Source organism: Emiliania huxleyi (genome assembly GCF_000372725.1).
Source record: "Emiliania huxleyi CCMP1516 chromosome Unknown EMIHUscaffold_135, whole genome shotgun sequence".
Lineage (NCBI taxonomy): Eukaryota > Haptophyta > Isochrysidales > Noelaerhabdaceae > Emiliania > Emiliania huxleyi.
In genome coordinates, this window is record NW_005201240.1 from 167,936 (window position 1) to 193,280 (window position 25,345).

At 65.9% G+C, this 25,345-nt stretch overlaps 7 protein-coding genes across 7 annotated transcripts; 5 read left to right on the forward strand and 2 right to left on the reverse strand.

Moving 5' to 3' along the window:
* Positions 1-78: 78 nt before the first annotated feature.
* EMIHUDRAFT_467281 (Hypothetical protein) lies at positions 79-1,123 on the forward strand (the record flags this gene model as incomplete). Its single annotated transcript, XM_005788421.1, has 3 exons — positions 79-522; positions 628-765; positions 837-1,123. 3 exons carry the CDS (start codon positions 79-81, stop codon positions 969-971), a joined length of 717 nt encoding a protein of 238 aa, XP_005788478.1. The 3' UTR covers positions 972-1,123.
* A 1,300-nt stretch (positions 1,124-2,423) lies between these two features.
* EMIHUDRAFT_226900 (hypothetical protein) lies at positions 2,424-4,485 on the forward strand (the record flags this gene model as incomplete). The annotated part of the gene is made up of 8 exons (XM_005788422.1): positions 2,424-2,510; positions 2,694-3,086; positions 3,353-3,408; positions 3,603-3,689; positions 3,766-3,901; positions 4,177-4,279; positions 4,353-4,418; positions 4,454-4,485. The coding sequence occupies 8 exons, from the start codon at positions 2,424-2,426 to the stop codon at positions 4,483-4,485; spliced, it is 960 nt and encodes a 319-aa protein (XP_005788479.1).
* A 9,356-nt stretch (positions 4,486-13,841) lies between these two features.
* Positions 13,842-14,442, forward strand: EMIHUDRAFT_226906 (hypothetical protein; the record flags this gene model as incomplete). Its single annotated transcript, XM_005788423.1, has 2 exons — positions 13,842-13,874; positions 13,945-14,442. 2 exons carry the CDS (start codon positions 13,842-13,844, stop codon positions 14,440-14,442), a joined length of 531 nt encoding a protein of 176 aa, XP_005788480.1.
* A 272-nt stretch (positions 14,443-14,714) lies between these two features.
* Positions 14,715-15,495, forward strand: EMIHUDRAFT_362727 (hypothetical protein). Its single transcript, XM_005788424.1, has one exon. It carries the CDS (start codon positions 14,721-14,723, stop codon positions 15,138-15,140), a length of 420 nt encoding a protein of 139 aa, XP_005788481.1. The 5' UTR covers positions 14,715-14,720; the 3' UTR covers positions 15,141-15,495.
* A 3,618-nt stretch (positions 15,496-19,113) lies between these two features.
* On the reverse strand, positions 19,114-20,399 carry EMIHUDRAFT_226910 (hypothetical protein; the record flags this gene model as incomplete). The annotated part of the gene is made up of 5 exons (XM_005788425.1): positions 19,114-19,242; positions 19,317-19,449; positions 19,737-19,877; positions 19,915-20,012; positions 20,112-20,399. The coding sequence occupies 5 exons, from the start codon at positions 20,397-20,399 to the stop codon at positions 19,114-19,116; spliced, it is 789 nt and encodes a 262-aa protein (XP_005788482.1).
* Positions 20,400-21,467: 1,068 nt separating this feature from the next.
* Positions 21,468-21,860, forward strand: EMIHUDRAFT_226911 (hypothetical protein; the record flags this gene model as incomplete). The annotated part of the gene is made up of 1 exon (XM_005788426.1): positions 21,468-21,860. The coding sequence occupies one exon, from the start codon at positions 21,468-21,470 to the stop codon at positions 21,858-21,860; it is 393 nt and encodes a 130-aa protein (XP_005788483.1).
* Positions 21,861-22,846: 986 nt separating this feature from the next.
* Positions 22,847-23,797, reverse strand: EMIHUDRAFT_226912 (hypothetical protein; the record flags this gene model as incomplete). The annotated part of the gene is made up of 1 exon (XM_005788427.1): positions 22,847-23,797. The coding sequence occupies one exon, from the start codon at positions 23,795-23,797 to the stop codon at positions 22,847-22,849; it is 951 nt and encodes a 316-aa protein (XP_005788484.1).
* Positions 23,798-25,345: the final 1,548 nt, after the last annotated feature.

Consider the following 25,345-nt stretch of genomic DNA (forward strand, 5'->3'; position numbering starts at 1 on the left):
ATGGCCACTGTGATTTGTGTGAGCTGAAGCTCGAATTCTCTATTCGGTCGGCAAAGCGCGGCTGGGCGAGGCCGAGCGATGCAATCTCGCCCCCTGGCTGCATTGCTGCGGCGATCGCACGCGCGCAGTGGCAGCGTGGCTGGGAGGGAGTCGCGCTGGATGTCGACGTCGAGCTTCTACGATTCGCAGTCTGGTCGGCACATCACTCTGGACGAGTGGGTGCGCCTGTACGACCTCACGGCGCCCGCCACCGAGCTTGCTAGCGTTGACAGCGCGGACGACCTTCCTGCTAGTGGCGGCGTTCTGCTCACGCTAGCTGCTCGGGGCACCGAGGTAGAGGGCCGGGCGGAGGCAGTGGTGATCGCGCAGGCGGCCAAGGCCAGAGACATGCCGGTTCGGGCGCTGATCAGCAACGCCTTTGGCTGCGAGGAGCACGGCTCGACGGACCCAAATGTCCTGCAGCTCGTTGCGGCCGAGCTGGCGGACGTAGGTGTCGACGTCATCACCCTCGGCGACCAAGAGGTGCGCGAAGGCACCACAGTCGCCGCCGCCGCTCGACTGCGTAGTCACAGCCCCGCGACGCGAGTCTGTGCGCACCCGCCGCCACCGCTCTCCTGCCGTTCGCAGGGGTTCGGCAACGAGGATGCGCTCGAGGAGGCGGTGGAGGCGATCTGCTGGAACGACGTCGTCGGCGTGCCTCTCAGCCACCGGCTCGGCCTCCGTGCCGCACCCACCGAGGAGGGGATCCTCCTGTGCGGCACTGCGGTGGGCGCGCCACCGCCCCGCGCCGCCGCCGCCCCGCCGCGCTGGCAGGCCCGCCCCGCGCCTCGCCGTAGGCGGGCCCCCAGTTCGCGATCAAGCACATCGACGTGTGCTCGCGTGGCGAGCAGGCGCCGCAGGCGGGCGAGGTGGCGGCGCTGCTCAAGGAGAACGGGATCGAGCACGGCGTGGACGGCGGCAAACTGCCGTGAGGGTTGGCGCGTGTGGCTTTCGAAAGGGCGGGGTAGCTGAGGGCGGGGTAGCTGGGAGAAACAGAAAGAGAATAGTGAAAGAGGGGGAGGCGAGGCGTGTCGGGTCTCTCTCTCTATGTGTGTATTCCCCCTAATCTCCCCTAAAAAGTTAATCGAGGGGAGGGAGGGGACCCTGAGTTGAGGAAATCGGAGGACGCGACCCACGTCGCCACAGACGGTCCCGCGCCTCGCCGCTATGACGGGGACACACCCCGCACCGTCCGCTGTGTCCCCGTCTTTGTCCGGAGTGAAAAGTCCAACGCGCTCGTCGGTGACGGCTTCCTCCAACCTGCGCCGCGCTCGGCGAACCTCGACAGCGCTTTCGGTGGCATGCAGCTCTTTGCGACAGAAGCCTGGAGAGCAGCTCCTCCGTGCTGCTCACACACTCTGCACAGCTGACACAGCCTATTGTGTGCGGCTGCCACAGCTGTGACAGCGATGGGCTCGCCCTCACTGGCCCTCAGTCACTTGTGCTGCGGCTTGTGTGAGCGACACTGCTCGGCGACTGCCGGCACGCACTGTGAGACCATGGGGGGGAGGTAAAACCACGCTACCAGCGCTGGGTCACATCGGCCCCGAGGTCAGATCCATCTACTCTGTTGATGACAAGACTTGTCTACCGGCTGGAGCCGAGCAGGAGGGCCCAGCGCACAACCCCTGGTCAACTCAGGGTCCACACCCCGTAATAAATAAAACGAGCAGCCCGCCGTAGCCGGCACCATCGCACCAACGCCCAACGCCCACCCCTCCAGAGAGGACCGCACCTTTCTTTCCGAGTGAACCACGTACACTTCAGGAGTGGCCGCGGCGCTCGGTCGGGTCGTAAACGGGAATAGAATAAAGGAGGGAAGACATCCCGCCACACACTCCGTCAGAGCCCCCTCCCCTCTTGCACGACAGGAATTCTGACAAATTAACCAGCACAACTCAGAACGATGAGCTTGCTCATCCCGGAGTGGTTCGACTCCACACAAATCCGAGGCGGTGACGGGTACTGTCCCGGCGGTCTCAGGCCCAGTGAGGTAGTGCGCCAGACCTCCCCGGATCCTGCTGAACAAGCTCCTCTTGTAGCTCGATCGGTCACACCGCCATCGCCGTCGGGGAGAGGGGGGACGACACTGCTTCGGCAGCGTGCACCTCGATCCTGTACCGTGTTTGTTATGACCCCCCCAATGAACACACCAGTGAGGGAGGGCGAGACGATCGAGGGGTCCCGTACCCTGCGGAACCGACCCTATCCAGTGCTCAAGTGCTCAAGATACATGTGCGTGTGGGTTAGAGCTCTACTCACTCTCGGGATCGTGTCCTGAGTAACCCGGGCAGACTTTAGGCTTGAGCTCTACCGTACCTAGGTAGTACCAGGGTAGCGTTAGAGCTCTCTGTCGGGCTCGCGCAGGTTTGAAAGTCAAGCCGATGGTCCTCTGTGCGGCGGACGTCGACCGGCTGCGGCGCTACGCGACGCGCCGGCCCGCGCAGTCGCGTGAGGCCGCTGAGGCCGAGGTCCAGGCCGAGACGGAGAGGATCTGGCGCGAGCGCGAGGCCGCCGAGCTGCGTCGAGACCCGACCTTTGCGCAGATCCCGCGCTTCCACCTCAAGCGCTCTCACGCCCCGCGCACGAGCGCCCACCGGGGCGGCGGCGGCGGTGGCGCGCGCGCGAGTGCCGCCAGCTCTGCCGACGACCAGCGGCGCGCGCTCGAGGAGGGCGTCGGCAAGCTCGCTCGCCGGCGGCTGCGCGAGCACATGCTGTCGCTCATGCTTGAGCCGGCGGAGCTGGACGAGTGCTGGCGGCTGCTGCGCGCGCACGCGTCGCCGCCCGCGTCGCCGCTCGACGAGCGCATCGACTACACCGGCTTCTGCCGCGTTGCGGACGCCATGCCCGCGCGGCTCGGCCGGCACTTTTTCGGCGCCGAGCACTTTTTGCGCTTCCCGAATGACCCGTGGGGGCGGGTGTCGATCGTACACTACTTTTGCTGGCTGCGCAGCAAGACCGCGATCCTGCGCACGCGGATCGAGTTCTCGATCTACGACCACTCCACCGATGGCACGCTTGGCGAGCGGGAGCGGGAGCCGCGGCGAGTGCGCAGATTTCTTGTTGCGGCTGATGCAGCTCCTTGTTGACAGGCGAGCGAGAGCTGGAGCAGTGGGTGTCGGACCTGCTGCCGCAGCTGCCGGCGCTGCGCGAGCTACGCGAGGAGTTCTTCCCCTTCTACAAGGCGACGAGAGACAGCCGAGAGACAGCCGAGAGACAGCCGAGAGACAGCCGAGAGACAACCGAGAGACAACCGAGAGACAACCGAGAGACAGCCGAGCTGCGCGAGGAGCTCTCCTCACCTGTGTGCAAGGTGACTGCCGTGCGAAAGTTCTTCTTCTTCCTCGACCCGCGCCGGCGCGGCCGCATGTCGCCACCACCCCCAATGCTCTCCTCTGCGAGATCACCCGAGATTGCCCGAGACTAGGCGAGGCCGCATCTCGCTGCAAAAGATGCTGTCCTCGCCGATCATGCACGAACTGCTCGAGCTGCGCAGAGGCGAGGCTTGCCGAGATGGGCCGAGATGGGTCGGCCGAGGGGGAGGGTGGCCGAGGGTGGCCGAGGGTGGCCGAGGGTGCTTCTCACGAGTCTGGTGGCTGTGCAGGCGACTTGGGCCAGGAGGAGCTGCGCCAGAACTGGTTCTCGCTTGAGTGCGAGACGCTGCACTGCAGGGCTGCATCGGCCAGAGGACGTGTCGAGGTGATGCCGATGCCGTGTGTTTCGTAGGTACGCAGAGATGCTCTACTCGGACTACCTCGAGCTCGACGCGGACCAGAACGGCATGCTCTCTGTCGGCGAGCTCATGCGCTTCCGCGGCGGCGCGCCGCCAGGAGGAGGGCTGACAGCGCCGTTCGTGCAGCGGGTCTTCCAGGATTGCCACCACGCACCACACACCGCACTTGCACCTCGGAGTCACTCGGAGTCACCTCGGAGTCACCTCGGAGTCCTCGTGGGTGATCTCGACCTGATCTCGACCTGATCTCGACCTGATCTCGACCTGATCTCGACCTGATCTCGACCTGCAGGAGTGCCACACGTACCGCACCAAGAGCGACGACGGCGACACCAGAGCAAGCTCGACCGCAAGCCGTGGGCGGCGCCTCTTCACAGCGCCGGCCGTGAACAGGCGTCGCGCAGAGCGAGCTCGACTACAAGTCGTACCTCGACTTTGTGCTCGCGCACTCGTACAAGGGCACGCCCGAGGCGCTCACCTACTTCTTCAAGCTGCTCGACCTGCGCCGTGCAGGCCGGCCGCTCGGGCTGGACGCCGCCTGCACTCCTTCCGCGCTGCATGGCGTGAGACTGTGTACTAGGCCGGCTGCTCGGGCTGGACCTCGCCTACTTCTTCCGCGCGGTCCTCGAGAAGTTTGACGAGCTGGGTGAGGAGCCGAACTGCCTGGTGGCGGACGTGCAGGCGTCGACCCGGACCACGACCATCACCCATGACCCTGACCATGACCCTCACCCCCCCTCACCCCCACCCCCACCCCCACCCCCACCCCCACCCTCACCCTCACCTGCCTTTGACCTTCAGGACGAGATCTTCGACATGGTGAAGCCGGCAGACCCGCGCTACATCACCCTGCAGGACCTCATCAACTGCAGGCCGCACCCGATGCGTTTCTCCTCCGCTCCGCAAATCTCGCCCTCAGGCGCCCCTCCCCCCTCGCAGGGTCGGGGATACCATCGTCGGCATGCTCACCGACGCGCACGCCTTTTACCAGCACGACCGGCGCGAGGAGCTCATGCCACACGACGGGGAGGGGACGGGCGAGGGGATGGCGGGGGAGGGGATGGCGGGGGAGGGCGAGGCGGAGAGCAGCGGCGATACCAGTGCTGGCCAGCCGCAGCGGGAGGCGGGGGGGCCTGCGCCGGCGGCGGTAGCATTCGGTTGATGCGCATTGCGTCGCGTGGCGTGCCAAGTGCATATATTTTGCTTCTCTCGCTCCCCGCACTCTGGAGTCAGAGATCCACGGCTCACGCCTCAGTCACGGGACTCACTCGGGAGCTCGGCGGCTCTCTCTCAAAAGTGTCTCAAGAGACAAAGTCAAAGACCAATTGCTACATGCACAACCGCCCAAGTAGAGAGCCTCACACTCAAGACACTAGACAGAAGACACAAAAGTGAGAGCAATGTTTTTGACTTTGACTCTTGGGGGGGCGCGGGGGTGAGTATAAAGTATACCGAACGCCTCCATGAGCAGCAGCTCGAGCCGCACGCGGGAGAGCTCGAGCAGCTCGGCGGCGGGCACGGCGAGCAGCACGCTGCGCTTCTGGTAGCGGCCTTTGAGCGCTTTGATGCGGACGGGGGGCGGGCGGCGGCGTCGCCCGCGGCCGCGGCGGGGCGGGGCGGGCGCAGTTGAAAGATTGGGGCACACCCGTCGGAGCCATTTTCAGCCGTTGGCAATCGCCCAGGCCATCTTCCATGCCGCTTCTCCGGTGGAGCAGCGTCCAGAGCGCCTACGCGAGGTATGCAGTGGCGAAGTCAGATGTGGCGAGGGTTGCGCGAGGCCATCGTTGCGAGTCCCACGCCTTGAAGCTCAGCAGAAATCAGACATTCAGGGCCTGCGTACGTACGGGGTCGAGAGTGGGCGCGATCAGTGCCTCGGAGCTCTTCGGAGGCGTCTCCCGTGGAATCGGCGGCTCACGCGCGTGTCAGGCCATCGGGCCCGGTCTCTCAGGCCACGCGGAGCCCACGAGCCCACGGGGTCCGGCCGCAGGGCCGCGCAGCTCTGCAGAGGCGGAGCGCGCTGCTGCCGTGCGCGCCCATGCGATTAAAGCCGCGGAGGGCGTGCTCGCCGGGCGGCTCACGCAGCTCAAGAACTGGCGCAACCGGGCGAACGCGCGCGCGCGCTCCGCGGAGGCCAAGCTCGACGAGGAGACCAAGAAAATTTCGAAGCTGCGCTCGCGCGCGGTCGACGCAGAGCACGAGGAGGCCGCGCTGCGGGCGCAGGTCGACGACCTGGTCGAGGAGAACCGTGGCACAGGGGCGGAGAGGGAGGCGGAGCGCGAGTCACACAAGCGCATGCGCGAGATGCCGACGTGGGACGCGCGGCGCGGCGCCGGCGCGGGACGCGGCCGGGCGATGTTGCACTGGACGCACCGCGTGACGGTCTATGTGCTGCTCGCGCTGGGCACGCCTCCGCCTGCGGCAAGGCGATCGTCGCTGTAGTAAAACGTGCGGCGCCCTGGCTCGCGCCGGTCGAGCCGACCGTCAGCAGCATTCGCGAAATGCGCTTCGAGCTGTGCGCCTCGTCGAAGAGGCGATGGCGGCGCGGCGTGTGGCTGCGGCGCATCGCGTGCGGCAACTCGGCTTCGACGAGACCACGAAATTCCAGGACCCGTCTATGGTGACGAGCGTCCTCGTCGAGCCGAAGCCGGGCGCGGCGCTGCAGGTGATCATCCTGCGCGCGGCCTACTGCACGGGCGGCGGCACGGCCGAGCTTTGCGCGTCGGGGATCGAGAGCAAGTGCTTTGCTCGCTTGCGGCAGCACCTGACGGGCTGGCGCGACACGTGCAGGAGGCTGCACCCCGACCACGCCTGGACCGGTCCGGACCCGGAGCTGTGCGGGCTGCAGCGGCTCGGCGGCGGCGGCGCTTTTATCTCGGACACGTGCTCGGGCGCGCGGAAGACGACCGGGCTCCTCCTCGCCGAGGTTGCGCGGCAGGTCAAGGCCAAGTATGACCCGGCGGCGTGGGCGGCGCTCTCCGAGGCGGAGCAGGCGACCGCCATCACCGCGCACGCGACCCACTGCTGGCACCATATCCGGAACATCGTCCTCAAGGCGCAGTCGACGGCGCAGTCGGCTCACGTGAAGGAGGCGCTAAAGGAGGAGCTCGAAACCTTCGCCGCGTACGAGCGCATGACTACGGACTTTGACGCCGTGCTTCGCGCCGACTACTAGTACAAGGAGCTGCACCACGGCGGCCGCTACCACAAGGGGAAGGGGAAGGAGTTCGCCGAGGCCATGGCGACGCCCACCCGAAGGCTTTCATGATGCTGTTCGAGCGCGCCGAGGGCGGGCGACAGGACCTCGACTATGACGCTTCCGTGCCCATGTACGTCAACGTGTTGTTCGTGAACGCCTGGCTGCGCACCCGCGCGTCTTCACTCCAAGTCGCACTCGAACACGCTTGAGGACTTCATCTACGTGACGCACTGTGCCATGGAGTACGTGGCGATGATGCGCGCTAACGCTGCCATCGACCTCCTGATCGCGCGGCCGTGGGGCGCTGGCTCGCCGGGAACGGCTCCAAGCTGGTCAAGCTGGCCTCTCCATACTCCAAAATGCTCGCGCAACGCTGTCAGTCTGCACGCGCAGCAGCTCTCCGGGGTCATGCTCCATGGCCCAGGGCTATCTGCTACACTGCTGTGTGCTGTGTGGCTGCTGTGTGCTCACCTTTAGAATCACAAAACTTTGACAACGGATCACGGTCACACGCGCCATTCCGCATTCCCGCGAACTCCCCCTCAATCGCTCTCCCCTGCATACCCGCCAAGCAAGCGGCTTTGTCGCCACTTTTCGTCTGGTGCCTCTCGCGCCTCTCGTGGAGCTGCACACAGCCCTGCGAGCTGCACAGCCCGGGCGCACTTCTGCAGCGCTCACGGAAGGGCAAACAGCCCGTACGCCTCCTCCTCGCTGTCGTCCCCCTCGCTCTCCCCAAAGGCCAGTCCGCCCACGCCGATCGCCCCCAGCCCGCCAACCGCCCCCAGCCCGCCCCCGCCCGCCGCCCCGCCCCCGACGCGCAAGCGCGAGATGAGGGCAGAGAGCGTCGTCGCAAGGCGCTGCCTGCCCCGGCAGGTGTCCCGGACGGAGCCCAGCGCGCGCAGCTCGTGCTCGCGCCGCCGCGCCTAATCTCGGGCGATCTCGATCTCGAGCGATCTCGACGTCCTCTCGGCGTGCTCTCGGGGCCTCACGCGCCGCGTGCTGGTCACAAAAGGTTTGCAGGTGCGCAGTCAGCTCGGGCGGAGGCATCCTCTCGCCCTGCAGCGGCGAGCGCCTCGCCATGCAGGAGAGCATCGCCCCGCCCGCGAGCCGCCTGCGGTGAGGCGAGGGTGAAAGGTCGGGCAGCCTCCTCGCCACACACACAAGGCAGGGCAGGGGCCAGGCTGCGACCAGCTGGGCTGCGACTCCCGACTCCACGTCTAAAGAAAGGAGCTGGGCATGAAAAGTGCAAGGCTCGCTCATCTCGCCTCCATCTTGGCTCATCTCGGCTGCATCTCGCCTCGTCTGCCCGACCGCAGGAAGGAGCTCGGCCGCCAACTCGGGAAAGTCGAGGGGCGGCTCCGGAGTCGAGAGGCTCTGCAGCACCAGCACGGTGCCTGCGAGAGGGCCTCGAGGGTGATTGCTACACCGATGCATTCGCGAATACGGCGCGCGGCGCAACCGGCACGCGGCCTTTGGAGAGAGGCCGCGTCAGCACGCTGTATCTCGGCTGTATCTCGGCGATCTCTCGGCGATCTCTCGGCGGCCTTCGGAGTGAGGCCTCATCAGCACGCCCACCCGCCCGTTGTGTGACCAGGTGCCTGCAGGAGCCGGTCCGAGAAGGCTTCACAGACGCCCGCCCGCCTCCTCCCCTCCCCCCCCCCCCCCCCGTGTGGCGGGTCCAGGCGCCGTCAATGTCGGTGTAGAGCAGGCGATCCTCCACCACGTCGCTGCTACCGGCCGAGGGAAGCGGCCTGCACTGTCATCCACCGTCGATGAGTTCATCATCAATGAATGAGGTGAGCGCGCCGAGGGAAGCGGGCCTGCACTGGCACACCCACCCTCGCGACTCGGACGCGCGGGAGAACTGGAAGGCGCCGTCCGCATAGTAGGTGTGCTCCTGTGATGCATCATCGACGAGATCACCAGTCACTCATGAGACGCGCCGCCCGCGTAGTAGGCTGTGCTCCTCTCCCCACGGCGTGAGGAAGGTGCCGTCCATCCACTCTGGCTGCCTCCGGAGCAGCCGCAGCCTCGGGCAGCGCCGCATCGCCTCGAGGACGACGACGTAGCCCACGCACTCGCAAAAGGTCAGGTGCAGCTCCTAGACAGGCCGGGACACGTCGGGGACAGATCGTGGTCGCCGCTCGCAAACGGCGAGGTGCTCCTCGATCGCGGGGCAGCCGGCCACAACGAGTCTGACGCCGTTGTTCGTGACTCGCGCCGCGCCCGTGAGGTCGAGCAGCGACAGCTGCGGCAGCCCCGCCACCGCGGAGAGGTGCGCGTCGCCGATCGGCACCCGGCGCAGCCGCAGCTCGCGCAGGCTGCTCAGTTGCCGGAGCGAGGGGCAGAGGAGGAGCGGCAGCTTACCCAAGGATAGCTCGGTGGCGGAGAGGCAGCGCTCCCGCTGGTCGCCGACTGCGGAACGCAGGGCGGCGCACGAGCAAGCGCAGTGCGCCCAGTCGGAGTGCGTGCAGTGCGCGAGCAGGAGGGCGAGCAGGTCCGGCGACAGGTCGAGCAGTTCCATGAGTTGGCTGGCGGGGACGAGTCCGGCTGGCCGGCCGGCTGCGCTGTGCTGGGCCGGCCCAATAAAATTCTGGCAGCAGAAAAAGAAAGTCCGGCGCCGAACTTTCCGAAGAAAGCCTCCCGGGTCTCTCTCTCTCGCGCGCCCATATATGCGGCCCACGTCTCGCCGCCTCTGCGACTTCCACGACCCCACGCGCCCTCCGCTGACGGCGGGCGAGCGGCTGGGAAACTTTGTCCACCGCGTCGCGGCGGGCGGGCTCATCGCGCTCACCCTCGCCGGCCTCGGCTACATTGGGCTCGCGTGCGTCGAGGTCTTTGGCAAGCACAGGCGGAGAAAGCTCGAGGCGTCGGCGGCGGCGCAGCCGCGATGATCGCTCTTCGGAACGGTCGAGAGCAAGATCGCAGATAAACGTGTTCTGGAGTTGGCCAACATGTCGGTGCTGTGGGGTGTGATGGCGGGGTGCGAGGCGAGCTGGGATTCGCCGTATGCCCCTGGGATCAACGGACGTGCATGAAGGGTCGCACTTCGGTTGTGTGCTGTGCGCCTGTGCGCTTTGTGCGGGGTTGGTGCATGTCGGAGTCGCGCAGTCTGCGGACAGCACGCGGGCTGGGACGGCCTCTACGGCTCTAAGTGCGTTGTGGGTGGATGCGCAGACAATTTGCCTCCGAGCGAGTGTCGAAAGAGTGAGGTTTTGAAACGGGAGGACACAGAACTCTATGACGGCCCCGTCGCACCAAAGAGGGGTGGCGGCACGATGTAGGTTCGCGTCTGCTGCGCGGCCCCCGCCGCTCCGGCGGCACCCGCGCCGCCTCCTGTGCGCGGCAGCTTTGCCCTCGTGACGCGTCCCTCGTAGTGCGTGACTCCCTCGAACGCCTCGAGCAGCACGCAATTGAGGGCCGACGCGGGCCACTTCCACAAAAATGTCCACCCGGCGCACGCCTCGTCTGCGTTGCAGAGGCCGCAGCACGCCTGAGGAGAGCCAGCCATTGATTGGTCTCGTGCTCTCGCGAGCGGCGCCAGCGCTGCAGAGGCCGCAGCGCGCGCCTCTGCGTCCGCCGCGCGGAGGCGCCCGAGGACGGAAGGCGAGAGGGGCGTGGTGTGGAGCGAGTCCTTGTCTCCCTCGCCGCAGCCGTGCGAGTCGAGCTCGAACCGCTCCTAAGGTCCGGTCAGGGCAGGGCAGGTAGACGTCTCCACACACGCAAGGCCCAGTGCGCGCGGGTGAGGTGTGTGTGTGTGCGCGTGCGTGCGTGCGTGCGCGCGTGCGTGCGTGCGTGCGTGCGTGCGTGCGTGCGTGTGTGTGTGTGTGTATGTGTGTGTGTGTGTGTGTGTTTGTGTGTGCGTGTGTGTGTGTGTGTGTGTGTGTGTGTGTGTGTGTGTGTGTGTGTGTGTGTGTGTGTGTGTATGTGTGTGTGTGTGTTTGTGTGTGTGCTCGCTCCTCGTTGGGCGTGCATCGCTCGAGCGGTGCGTGGCTGTCGGCGGAGCGGTTGAGCGCCCGGATGGTACAGCGGAGCGCCTGCGGGAAGGCTGTGCAAGAAGGGTCCGAGACGGCCCCCCCGTCTGCGCAGAGGACGGGGCGGGCGACAGCAGCGCCTCGGCGAGCCACGCGGTGCGGTGGTCGGGGTGGTACACGGCGCGGTGCGGCGTCCCTGCGGGGGGAAGGCTCCGAGGAGGTGCCGAGAAGGCTCCTCGGTGCGAAGTGGGGGGGTCCGCACGGCGCTGGTGCGGCGCTCCTCCGACGAGATGGCGGAGGAGGGCGCCGAAGGGCGAGTTGAGCGGGCAGCCCGGCTTGAGGAGGGTGTAGCGGCGCGGGTAGCGGCGGAAGACGACGGTGGTGAGCGCGTTCTGCTCGAACGGCCACTTGAAGGACCAGGTCGGGTTGCCGACCGGCCAGATCCATTCCTTCACTCGTAATTGTCAATGATGAATTCTCAATGAGTAATTAACGGCTGCCGCCCGGCCAGATCCACTCCTCGATCGCTCGCAGGATGCCCGCGCCGGCGATCGGGGCGCCCGCGAGCAGGAGCACGCCAGAGTTTGCGAGGCCTGCGAGAGGAAGAGAGGAAGCCCCGGGTCAAGAAGAGGACGACTGGTGGCGGGAGGACGGCCGGGCTTGCGCGTGCCGGCCCTTGTATCGCGGCGCAGCTTCTGCGGTGGGAACTCCTGAGAGGAGAAGGGCAGGATGACAAGAGTGGGGCGACAGCATCGTCATACGCAGCTCCTGCGGCGGGGACGCCTCCGCCGCAGCGATCCACCGCTCGCCGCGAAGCAGGCCGGTCGCCTCGGGCAGAGGGAGGAAGCCGTAGATCAGGGTGCAACGGCAAGCGACGGGAGTGCGATAGCCAGAGCCGGTGCCTCGGCTGCCACACCTGTGCTATACTCCACTGAACTCCGCCGCTCACCGCCCTGTGCTGTCTGTACCACGCTACGATCACTCGCCTCGAGCAGAGGCGGCAGCGGCTGCCACACCTCGGTGACAAAGACGTCCGAGTCGATGTACGCCAGGTGGGCGTGCCGGCGGAGCAGGTAGCGGATCGCGGCGAGCTTAGCCCACGGCGGACCGCGGGGAGGGAAGGGGCCGAGGCGGTGGTCGGCGGGCAGCCCTACTCGCAACCCTTCTCTGGTGTGTGCGATGCCACCTGCCCAGTCTCGGCCCAGTCTCGGCCCAGTCTCGGCCCCAGTCTCGGCCCCGTCTCGCCTGGGCAGACGGGGTCGCGGTTGGTGTACTGCTGCATCCCCTCCCTCCACGCCCACTTCGGCTCGGATCGCTGGCTCGGCTCGAGGGCGTCGTTCCAGTCCGCCTGTGGACGTGTCGTGGGCCGTGTCGTGGGCCGTGTCGTGGGCCGTGTCGTGGGCCGTGTCGTGGGCCGTGTCGTGGGCCGTGTCGTGGGCCGTGTCGTGGGCCGTGTCGTGGACGTGTCGTGGGACGTGTCGCGGCTCGAGGGCGGCGTCCCCGGCCCGCCTCGGTCACGCCGATGTGCAGGTGCGGGCACGGGTTCTCGAGGTAGAAGCGGTAGCCGTGCAGCTGCGCGTAGATGTGGTTCGTGACGAGCGCGAGCTGGAAAGTGCCCATCTTCTCCGTCCGCGACTGCAGCACCTCCTCGGGCGTCCCCTTGCCCTCGACACCTGGAAGGAAGGTTCCGAGAAGGCTCGTGGAAGGCTCCGGCACCTCCTCGGGCGTCCCCTTTGCCCTCGACACCGGCGTTGCCGTTCGGGGCCGGCCCGCCGCCGTGTGCAGCGGTGGGACGCCACCTCTCGGTTAGCACGCTGCGCGGGAGGCCCCACTCTTCCGGAGAGCGAAGCGTCGTCCCGCCAACCTCGTACGCAAACGGTGGCCGCGAGTCAACCATCAGGATCGCCACGTCCAGCGCCGCCGCCGCCTCGCCGCCGCCGCCACTGCTGCCGCCGCCACTGCTGCCGCCGCTGCTACCGCTGCCGCCGCCGCCGCTGCTGTTGCCGGCGCTGCTGGCTCCCGCCTCGGCCGGCCGCGGCGGGCGGTACCAGCACTCTTGCTCCTTCATGAGCCAGCGTGTGCCAAGCACGCCATCCAGCTTGTTCTTGATGATCTTGTCGATGTCGGCGCCGTGCAGAGACCGTGCCTGGAATAGAGAGAGCGCCCGCAGGCCCTGCGCCGTCTCGAGGTCCGGCTTGCCGCGAACGTTGGCGGGCGGGCTGCGCAGGAAGTCGGGCGTGAGCGCCGGCGTGTAGCGGTCGGCTGGCCTGCTGAGGTACCAGTCGCCCTGCGCGAGGTCGATCGCGCGTGGCATGCCGCGTGTTGTGAGAGCGGTTGCACAACACACACACGTGTGCCCCGGCCGCCAGCCGCGCTTAAAGAATTTAAGCTGCCACGTTTGTGCCGCATCCTGTGCCCCCGAGGCGAAGAAGCAAGAACAGGGCTGAAAACAATCACCGTAAACTTCCATAAGTAAAATGAATTAACTTCCAAAACTTCCAAAACGAGTTTTCCCCGCTGTCGGGATCTCGCACGACGTCCATTTCTCTGCATATGCTTGATGATTTTTTCTAGGCAAAAAAAGAAAAGGGACGCGGCCAAGGACCCAATAAGGCCGTGACGCCCTTAGACCCAGGTGCGTTGCAAGCGACTCGCCCCCCCGGGGGGCACAAGATCTCGGATCTCGGGCTTCTCCAACCGAGAGCTCGATGCTGGACCCACCGCTGTCCCGCCGACTCCCGTCGACGGTCTAACTGTTCGTGCTCGGCGTGATCGCCTTCCTCGCGATCGGCGCAACATCGCCCTCCTCGCTCCTCGTCGCCGAGAGGAGCAGCGTTCGCCACCCGGTGGTGGTCGTGGGGCCACTAATAGGACAGACGCTGCAAGTCAATGATGCGCGATGGCTCCATCCGTGCAGCCCGTGGACGCCAACGTGGACAACGGCGTGGGTGAACTTGGACAAGTTTGCCGCAGTTTGTGCGTTTCACAGTTCCCACGCGCAGCTGGGACTCACCTTTGACCCGACGACGAACCGGACCAAGTCTCCGGAGCATGTGCAGGTGAGGGTTGCCGAGGGTTGGGCTGGCTTGACGGTTTTCGGATATGAGGTGTACGGCAACCTAACCCAACGGCTGGAATCCGAAGGGTTTGTCAGAGACGTCGATATCCTCCCGATGGGCTATGACTGGCGGTTGAGCGTTGCCGACTGGGAGCAAGAAGCCTTCCCTCGCTTCTTCAGGACAATCTCAGACGCGGTGTCGAAGAATGGTCAGCCGGTTGTGCTGACTGGCCTATCGATGGCGGCTCCGTTCACGCACGCGTTCCTGAGATGGGCAAACGCAAAGCGCGGGGGCAAGAGTTGGGTGCAAAAGAACGTGCACGCCTTCGTGCCGGTCGGAGGCCCCTTCAATGGCGCAGTTAATGCGCTATCAGCACTCGTCGGCGGAATGGCCTTTGCCTACACGCCCCCGGGCCAGCCAGGCGCTGCCAAGTTCACGTGATGGCCGAGCAGGTGAGCGAGGAACACTTTGTGATAAAAGCCGTGGACGGGTTTGGGGCTGTACTGAAGGAGCTCCTCATGGATTGGCTCCTCACGGATTTCACGCGGCTGGCCCGAGAGTTTCCATCCTCGTACTGGATGTCGCCGGGCGTGGACGACTCCATACCCGACAGAAGCTACGTCACGCTCCAAGGGCCATGGGCGCAGCCAGAAGAGATCAAGGCTTCCGGCCTGCCATCTCTGTTCAGGAGGCTGCTCATGCACGACGAGGCGGAGCACATGAAATATGCCTTGTCTGTCGGGACGATCGAAGATCCTGGTGTCCCGACGCACTGCATTTACAGTCATAACGTGCGCACCTTTTCCCACCTCACTTTCCCCGGGGCCTTCGCAGAGATCGGAGCTTCGGTCGAAATCGGAGATGGCGACGGGACGGTCCATTCTGACAGCTTGTCCGTGTGCGAGCGTTGGAAGAGCACGGTCAAGGTCTACAAACTGCCAGGTGTGCCTCACGAAGGCATGATGACCGTCGGGCAAGTCCATGATGTCATTGTGGGGGTAGCCAAGGATGACGCAGCGCTCGACGCGTGGACGTCACCAGCTTTTGTGGACTTGGATGTGCCGCGAGACGGAATGACCAATGCGACTATCCTGGATGATTGGCAGGCCAGGCTGCTCGTGGCGAAAGAGGACGCCTAGCAGTCTCACCCCGGATAACCCAAGACCAATCCGCCGCCCCGCCGGTGCCGCCGCGGTCGATGCGGGCGCTCCTCCGAGATCTCGCCTTCGTCGCCGTGACATCCGCATGCTGCGGACACCGCCGCCCGTACTCTCTTCTCTCTCCTACCCTTTGGCCGGGGGCGTGCATTCGCTCTCCACTAGTTGGCCGCGGCGGTGGCCGCGCGTACTCTCGCGTTCTCGGCTCCCACGCTCTGGTCGCGCCGTGGACTCTCGGCCTGTCTGGCCGGGTCTCTCTCCGGGCACTGGGCTCTGCGTCTCTGGTCTGCGGGGCGGCAAGACATGGCTAGATATCATGTGGCGGGCAGCCTACGGTAGGCCCCACGTGATCTCGGAGGTAGAAAAAAACTGTTCATGTTCCACAAAATCAAAAACAAACACGATCGGGTGTAACCGGAAACCGCTGGACTCCACGGGAGCCCCACCGCCCCATTATAAGTGCCGCAACCACCCCTGCTCTGCGCGCCGTCGCCGACTCTCGCGGAAGAGCCCTGCGCGGCGCGCGAGCCTGCAAGAAACGTGCTCGGGACAGAGCTCAGTTGCTGCTGCGCTGACGTCCACGGCAGCGGCATTGGCACCGGCTTCTACCGGGACGGCTAAGCGCGGTACGGGTGCCAAAAAATGGCAAAGCAACCGCCGACTTTGATTGGACGAGTGCCCCTTGGGTGCCTTACCCGGCGTTCAGCGGCTCGATCTCCAGAATGTTCTCCCTCCTCTCGCTCGCCCCGTTCAGCCACGGACACCCATTCGGCGAACCGTGCAACCTCACGGACTTCCCCTACATCCACCTCTCGTGGGATCCATTCGCCGGCGACGTGGGCCTGTACAAGGCAGCGCCCAAAGCCGAGCTGCCAACCTTCTCCACCGCCACACTTCGCCACCTCGTCGCCTCAGGTCGCGGGCTCCACGTCGACCGACGCAAAAAACATCACCAAGGAGTGCCACGGCGTCTCGCCCGAGGTTCACCTGAACTACGGACAGAAATACTACTTCGTGCAGAGCGACGAGTCGAACTGGTGGGCTTCTCGCAGAGCTCTGTCGCCCTCGGGGCACGCGAGCGGCTCAAGCGTCCACCCCCGCCCGCCTCTCCTCTTCGCAGGTACCACCCTGTCGGGTTCGCATACGAGGTGGGAGGGGCGCACAACACCTGCGCGTGCCCCGCTGACGCACCGGACTGCCCCAACATTGCCGTCGAGGGAGAGTGCCCCGAGCTCGGCGGCGAGGGGGTGGACGGGACGATGTCCACCATCCAGTACATCACCAAGACCGTCGCGGAAACGAAAGACGAGAGTGGCTTCGGCCTCGACGCATACGAGCCCTTCTTCTTCTACCCTTTCGGCGACTGGTATGAGGGCTGCGGCGGCGCCGACGCACCCTGCCACGTCGAGTTTGCTGTGACTCAGAGAGCCCACTCCCGAGAGCTCAATACGAGAAGGCATGTATGATCGGTGTTCGTGTCGTGTCGTGTCGTGTAGGTCTCGGACCCCTCGCAGTTCCCGGAGGGGAAGCTCCGCAAGTACGTCTACTACTTCTGCCACATCCACCCGGGCATGTCGGCAAAGATCGTGCTCGAGAATCTGCCGAACCCGGACGGGGCCATCGTCCCGTACTGCGCGGATGGCTCAATCCCCGGCTGCCCCGAGCCGACGGCCCCCGACCCGTCCGACTTCGACGAGAAGTGCGGCACGTGGAACACAGGCGAGCACACGAGGGAGATCGCGCCTCTCCCCTGGGGAGGCGGCCTGGATCCGTCCTCGACCCGTCCTTTAGGTCCCTACGCCCCAGGGGCAACGCAGTACCCGCACTGCAAGGGCAAGAAGTTCCTCTGCAGCAACGAGCCGAACAGCGAGGCGCCGGAGAACGACTTCAACGAGTGCCTCGAGGCGATCGACTGCCAGATGCACCAGGAGATGGCCGTCTCTGCGGAGGGCGCGACGATGGCGGCCACCTTCCTCCGCCAGATGATCCCGCACCACGCCAACGCCGTCGCGATGGCCAAGACCCTGCTCAAGATGGACCCTGGAACCGTCGACACGGAGGCGACATCCCCATCGCCCCCCTGGAACCCCCCCCCCCCCACTGACCCGTGTCTCCCCCCACACCCAAACCAGTTTGACGGCGAAAAGACGCTCAAGGGTCTGCTGATGGACATCATCAACGTGCAAAACTTCCAGATCGCCACCATGAAGGGCCTGCTCGAGGAGCCCCCCCCCCCCCCCCCCCCCCGCGCCCCGGCTGCGACGCGCCGAAAAAGGTGGAAGGACACCCCTCTCAGCACGCGGCTCGGCTGCCCGACGCGCCCTTGCCCGCGTCCGCAGCGGCGTCGAGCCGGCGGCGGCGCTTCTCGCGCCAGTCCGCCTAAAGCACGGGTAGATCTCGGGTAGATCTCGGGTAGATCTCGGGTAGATCTCGGGTAGATCTCGGCGAATCTCAGCTACATCTCACGCCAGTCCACCAACAGCGCGCCCGCGGCCGATGCCCCCTCCCGCCCTCTCACACCAACCGGCAAGCCTCGGTCGCTCGACTCGGCTCCTCGCCGCATCCACCCCCCCCCACTACCGCCCGTCGACCCGCCTCTGCGGACCCATCTCTCCGTCTCTCTACCTGCCGCCTCGTCGTCGTCGTCCTGGCGGCGGCGTGGAGGCCGCGACGGCGAGCGGCTGCGGCGGCCGGCCTGCGTTGTGAGCAGGACAGACTCGGGGTGTGAATACGAGTGGTGTGAATACGAGTGGTGTGAATGCGAGTGGTGTGAATGCGAGTGGTGTGAATGCGAGTGTCTGGCCGTGCACTCAGCGAGCCTCGCGTGCGTTACCGGAGCTGCGGAGACAGTGCGATACAGCCGAGCACGTGACCTCTCGAGCGCTGGCCCGATCCCCGCATCTACAGCCCCCGACAGGCGAGCGGCTGCGGCGGTGGCTCGCCGGCGCGCGGCGGCGGTCCTGCCGTGAGCGCGAGCGTGATCGCCGGTCTCTGCGAGGGCGGCTCCTCCGCCCCGAGTCTGAGTCGGAGTCCGACGACGAGGAGGAGGAGGAGGAGGAGGAGGAGGAGGAGTCGCCGCCCTTCTCCTCGGGCGGCAGCTTGGCGAGCTCGACTGTGCGCTGGTGGAGGAGCGGCTCGTCCACGGCGAGCCTGCAGGAGAGGACCCGAGAGGACCCGAGGTGACCAGAGGTGACCCGAGGGGACCCGAGGGGACCCGAGAGGACCCGAGGATACGGCTCCTCCACGGCGCGCCTCTCCGCGAGGCGCTTGGACATCTTCGGTCGCGACTTGACGACGCGCCGCCAGACAGAGTCGAAGGAGGAGCGAGGGCACAAGTTCTGCGTGACGGCGACGGTCACCTGTCGATCATTGGCGGCGGGTGCTTCGCTCGCTCGCGAGGGACCAGGCTCTGCGTGAGTTGCGGCGGCGTCACGTCGAGGTTGAGCACGCAGTGCCACCAGCCGCCCGGCACATACACCGTCTCGCCTGCAGGAGAGTACCCGAGAGTACCCGAGAGTACCCGAGAGTACCCGAGAGTACCCTAGAGTACCCGAGAGGACCCGAGAGGACCCGAGAGGACCCGGCACGTACACCGTCTCTGCAGGCACGTCTCTCCCCGTCTCTCCCCGTCTCTCTCAATCTCTCCCCGTCTCTCCCCGTCTCTCTCCCCGTCTCTCTCCCCGTCTCTCCGTCTCTCCCCCCCCCCCGGCACGCACGCCGAGGGCTCCTCGGGGGGGGAGGGGCTCCTTCCAGTCCCGTGTGTACCACCGCCCGCACACAGTGGTGCGCGAAAGTGAGGGGCCCCGGTCCCTCTCGGCTGCCTCTCGGCTGCCTCTCGGCTACCTCTCTCGCCCGCGGTCTGCACGAGGGTGAGTGGGCGGTGGTCTGGGTCGGTCGCGGCGGCGAGCTTCGGGTAGACATTCGCCCACCACGCAACCGCCTCCCTGCCTAATGTTCAGTCTCCGACGGCCACTCCCTCGTCAACTCCCAACCCCTCGCCCGCACACGCGACCGCCTCCCCGCCTCCGTGCAGCTTCGGCGTCGGCTGGACGACCTCCTTCGGCACGTGGGGCGGGAGGAGCGCCTGGAAAAGAAAGCCGCCGGCTCACGAGACAGGAAGCGGGTCCGGAGCGGCGCGGTGGAGCGGCAGGAGAGGACCCAAAGCTTGCGGCCCTGCAGCAGAGCGTTCCACGCCGACGTGCCGAGCGGGTCGATGTGGACGTACGAGCCGGAGCGAGCCGGGCCGAGCACAAACCAGCGATACGGAGGCCGCCGCCTCTCGCCCGCGTACCTAATCTCGGCTCCTCTCGCCTCCTCTCTCTCGCCCGCAGCCCTGCCAATGCAGCCCCATGGCTCTGGCTCATGCCGGCCGCAGTCTTCCGCGCATGGAGGGGCGCTTCTCGCCCGCGATACACCGGAGCAGGTCGCCGCAGGAGCACTGCGGCGGCTATATCTCCGCTGCCTCTCCGCTGCCTCTCCGCTGCCTCTCGGCTGCCTCTCCGCTGCCTCTCCGCTGCCTCTCGGCTGCCTCTCCGCTGCCTCTCGGCTGCCTCTCCGCTGCCTCTCCGCGGCGCGTACCGGAAGAGGTCGTCTGCAAAGTAGTGCGGCGGCGCGTAGTCGCGACCGAGCCGTGAGGTGCCGCTCCGCTCGGCAAAGGAGGAGTCGAAGACGTAGAGGGGAGAGTCATCGCGGCTCGTCGCGAGGTAGCGCAGGTAGTACCTACTCTCGACACCACCTCATCGCCTCGCCCGCAGACCGACCCGGCGAGAGGCGCGGCGCGGGGCGGCGCTTGAGCTTGAGCCACACCGCGTACGAGTCGTCGTCCTCTCCGACCTTGAAGCGCTCGCCGCCATACTGCCGCAGCAGCTCGCCCAGCGACCACGCCCCGCCGCGGCCCTGCCTGTCGCCCGCCGCGCCCGCCGCCCAGCTTTCGGTCGCGCCACGGATCACCACCGGCCGCCGCGGCTGCTCCCAGTCGCGCACGAACTCCTCGCGGCTGACCTCGCGCGTGTCGATGCGCGGCCCGTTGTCCGGGATCGCCTCGAGCTGCGCGGCGAGCGCCGTGTCGGAGGCGAACGAGGCCTTGCGCCAGTCCTCGGCGGTGCGGCGTGGGTAGATGAGCCGCTTCGCCTTCCCGATGCGGCGCTCGAAGCGCTCGGCCGGCTCCGCTAGCAGCTCGCGCCAGGCGGGGTCCTCCGTGGGGACCGAAGGGTCGACCGTTGCGTCGGATGGCGTTGGCATTGCGCAGTCTCCTCTCGGGCACGTCGGCGTGGCAGGACAACGCGGGTGTATTCTTTTTTTTTGAGAGCGCCTTCGTCGTTGTTTGCTACATTGTAGGGCTGGGGGGCACTTCAACCTGCAAAAACCTGGCCGGTCCCTGCGGTGCCCCTACCTCCTACCTACCTACCCACCCTACTTATGGGAAACTAAAAAAGAAATCACTGGAGGGGTGAAGGTGGGGATACCAACTTAAAGTGATGGGTGGTGGTACTCTCCTGCAACCACAGTCCTTCCTGTGACATGGCAGGCCACTCTCAGGCCCTACAAGCCTCAGATCACCCATTTGGGGACGTTTGACATCGTGATTTGGCCGGAAATTTTCTTTTTCTGCTGTGAAAATTCCGCGTGAAGAGAGGGAAAACCCCGACGGGAGGGCCCAGACCTACCCTACCTACCCCGTCATGAGTGCCGCCCACGCAAAAAAAGAATACACCGGGACGAACCAAGAATTTTCGTTACATTTCGATGCCTGAGAGGCTGAGAGATTAGCACGCCCTTGGCGCGCTTGGTTTTGGAGCACTTGGAGTGCAGTCATTAACCGCACATCCAGGGCCGGGGAGCTAAGAAGCGCACCCAGCGGGCCGGATGATTGGCATCGGGTTGCGGGCAAGAGAGCCCTAGCCCTGGGGGTGCGCGTTCGCAGGGAAAGGGCCGTAAAGTAAACACGGGTCTCCGAGGGTTAGTCCGCGCTCCGGGTTTCCCCTAGCAGCGGAGCGCCCCCTCTACTCGGAGCTAGTAAACACCAGCCAGACATGCACACGACGTACAGCACACGAACGACGTACCTACCTCCCCACTCGACGTCTCCCCTCTGGGCTTCTCCGTTCGGCCTCCCCACCCTCGGTCCGGAGGGGGGCCCCTATCCTCTCGGTCCTCCCCCCCACTCGCTTTCCGCTGGTTGGGCAACGGATGCGGGGCGCCGGGGCCCGGCTCCCCCTCCTAGCCTTCTTCGGCCGCGCGGCCCCGCCGCCGTTTCGTCCCCCTGCCTCTGCCCCTGTCCCTGCCCCCGCAGCAGCTGCCCCTGCCCCCATGTCTTCCGAGGAAAAACAAGCCTATGCCTGGGGGATGCTGGGCACCGTTCTGACAGAGGTGGCGAAGGCGCATGGACTGGGACCCGAGGCATGGGAGTCCTGGGCCGAAAAAGCCTTTGCGGAGTATGAAGCCGGGGAACTCAGGGACTACGTGATGCAGGAAGCGGCAAAACTCGTAGAGGAGATGAAGAAAACTGGAGCGACACCCGCCGAATGCTACACCTTGATTGAATCGGCAATTAAACACAAGATGTTCGACGCCGCGAAAGCAAGCGACTTGGACGCGTTCGACAGGGCCGTTGCAGCGGTCCGGGCCGACGATAAAGTATCGGACAAGATCAAACCTATCATTGCCGCTTGGAAGGACAAACAGCTTGGCAAGGGACTTTAGATGATTCGACCCCTGAAGAGGGCGGTAAGCCCAATTAATCTCAACTCACGTCCCTGACGGTTGCACGGGCTGCTGGCGGTGGTGGGTGCTGGCACAGCCGGCGTCGCGATCGGTGGCGCCGCCTTGGCGCAATTGCATTCAGTGGATGCAGAGGTAGGCGATGGGCGTCCCCGCCTGGCTCCCATTATGCCAAAAAAAACGGGTCCAATGTCCCACTTCCACCCCCGGGAATCCGGGAGGTCGACGAGTCGCGCCCGCACCCGCGGCCTCTCTATCGTCCTCGGCTCGCCCCCCCCCCCCCCGCCGGCTCCTCTTCAGGCTCGGGGAGGCGTGGCCCTCCCTGTCGAAGATCACGGTGGTCCCCCACCGGCCCTGCCACTTCGCTGTTTTCGCGCACTTGGTTTGTCTTTCTTTCCAAAACTCCAAGTACTCCCCGGAGTCGCAAGTGTGCTCGCACGACACTGGGCAGGCAGGAGGGCCGCAGGGCAGGGCGAGCACACAGCACAAAGAATTTTGCGGTATACAGCACTAGGCACGGGCCTGGCACGCACTTACTAACAATAAAACGGCCGGTCGCACGTCCACGCCTCGAGAGCAAGAAGCTCCGCGCCGCCCCGCCCGGCGCTGCCCACCCGCCAACCGGCTGCACCCGCCGACAGCAGGCGCTCGCGCCGGGTGTGGCTGCTCGGCCCTGCGCCGCAGAGACCGCGCATGCGCACAAACACTGCTCACGCTCACTGGGGGAAACGCTGCGGTCCCGGCTCCCTCGTACCGTACACGGGCTCCCCTAACGCGTCGAGCTAGCTCTCCGCCCCTCTTACTGTGCGTGTGCCACTCCTCTACTTCGTCTGCCTATCGCACGCGTGGGGTGTGCTGCACAACGGTCCCGAGCGGACCTCCGTTCCTCTGTCGGTTGCACGTCCCCCAGAGCGCTCGCCCGCCTCTTTCGCGCCGCCTCCCCTTGAGAGACATCGAATCACCGCCCTTCACGCACCCGCGGCCCATCCGAGGACATAGACCTGCGTCCGCGGAGGCGACACATCAAGTGAAGCGGACCGCCAGCTCGTGAGCGGCCACGGCTTAGCCATGCAAAACATGTCAGGGAAGGTGCGGTGGCGGCGGAGGCTGGGGCGGGGCGACACCTGCACGGGCACGAGGAGCAGCAACGCGCAGATCATCTGCGCTGCGCTCGACCTGGCGAGACGCTTCGCGCCCTGCCAGAACCACGTGCGCCACGGCCCCGCGTGCCGCCGCGCCGCCCTCCACGCCGCCGAGATCTCCCGCCACATCTCCCGGCTGGCGGCCACTGTGCCCGACGCGAGCCGCTGAGTTGCGCGCCAGGCGTGCCTCGCGAGCGGGGTCGGCTCGCCCCCGATGGCGGTGGAGTAGTCTCGCCGGCTTGAAATGGCGGGCTGCACCCCATGCGGCGTATGCTCCAGGTACGGCATCAGCACGAGCATCGTGTCCCGGGCCCGCCGCGCCGCGAGAGATGCGAGCCGCGCCGCCTCGAGGCAGCCCAGATTCAGGGTCGGCGCCAGCGCCTTGACTGCGGCGGAATAAGCCGCCCGCACCTCCGCTACGGAGGCTGCGGCGGACACGTTGAGGATGACCCACGGCAGGAGCTCCGTCCGGTCTGCAGCCTCGCAACTGCACGACAAGAGGCCGCAACCAGAGGCGACGCAGGCTCCGGCGACCACCTCGCGGTTGGCGCTGCACCGGCCGCTCCGCCAGTGGCAGTCAATGCTGTCCTGGAGCGTGGCGCACTGCGCCGCTCCGCTGGGCAGCGAGTCGCCCAGCTCAGAAAAGCTGAAACGATGGTCTCCCGACTCGGCCCACATCCTCGCCGCCGCGTCTGCATGCCGCCAGGAGGGGGAAGGGAAGCGGGTGGCCCCACCCTTGGCCCCGGCGGCGGGCGCGCAGGCCAGCAGCAGCAGCATGTCGATCCGGCGCGTCAACCGCGTCAACGGGCGTCAACTGGCGTCCCCAGGTGCAGTCACCTGCGTTAGGGTTTGTGTGAATCGGGAGGATGTAGCGATGTAGAGCACTAAAAAGGAGAGCAGGGAAGACGCGGTTGCAGACAAAGCAAACAGTCGGGAAGGACTTCGGCCCGACGGATGGCGTCTCACGACTGTTCACACACACTCTCTCCACAGGGGACAAGTCTCCTCTGAAAGCTCCTGAGTCGCCTTATCTCTCACACTCCCCCATTGTCTGCAGAGACAACAAAGGTAAGGCGTCGCGCTGATCAGAGGCGCGAGGTAGTGAACGTGGCATAGTGACCTTCCGTCTCCCGGGCTCAAGGTAGTAGCCTATCGGAGCGGTCGACTGGATGTCAATTGAACAACATGGGAGAAGCCGATCTGGTAGATCAGCGGACGAGCTTGGCTCGATGCTTGAGGAAGGTCGTCTTGTCGAGAGCCTTCGTCCAGATGTCGGCGCACTGGTCGCTGGTCGGGACGAACTCGGGCGAGGAGATGTTGTCCTCGTAGTGGAGGCGGCCGAGACGCAGGAACTTCTCAAAGTGTCGGTTGCGAGAGGTGACTCCACCGTTGCGGGTTGCGAGGACGACGCCGTTGCTGTCGGTGCGGATGGTAGTGGGCATCTTGAACCCGCCTCCGCCAAAGACAGCGACCTGCTGGCAAAACCGAAGGGACATGCTTGCGCCAGCGTAGGCGAAGGACTCGCTTTCGTAGGAGCTCTGCGCGCCGAGCCGTAGAACGCGAGAGCAGCTCGCGACGGGCGCTCCCCCATACCAGACGCCGTGGCCGTAAAAGGTGTCGGGAATCTGGTTGTACGACGAGTCGCAGTAGACAACCCCGTCGAGATTGGAGGAGGGCGCGCCGAAGAGGAGGCACTTGTTTCCGACGCTGTCTCCGTTGTTCGGCTTGAGCAGGATGGAGTGCGTGGAGTCGGGCGGCATGTTGGAATACTTGTCAGACGTGATGTTGTGGTTCGTGTTGCCGGTGGACTCGGCCTTTCCTTTGGCGGGGTCCTCCATGATGATGCAGGTGATGTCCAGCTGGTTGTCGGCCTTGCCGCACAACTCAGGCTCCATGTCCTCCAACCGTATCGAGCGGATGGAGTTGTCGCGCACGAGGTTGCGCGACTCGCAGACGGCCGAGGTGCCGTTCATGACGACCGAGGTGTCGTCGAGAATCTCACGCGAAGGTGCCATGTGAATCGGGTTCGGGAGGATGTAGCGATGTAGAGCACTAAAAAGGAGAGCAGGGAAGACGCGGTTGCAGACAAAGCAAACAGTCGGGAAGGACTTCGGCCCGACGGATGGCGTCTCACGACTGTTCACACACACTCTCTCCACAGGGGACAAGTCTCCTCTGAAAGCTCCTGAGTCGCCTTATCTCTCACAGTTTGCGGCAACTGGAGAGGGTGGGTCCGGTGCGCGGTCCTCGGTGGCAGGACGCCCTCCGTCCAAAACTCGCTAAAACGGGCAGGAGGAGGCCCGCGTCCGCGCGCCGCGCGCGGCA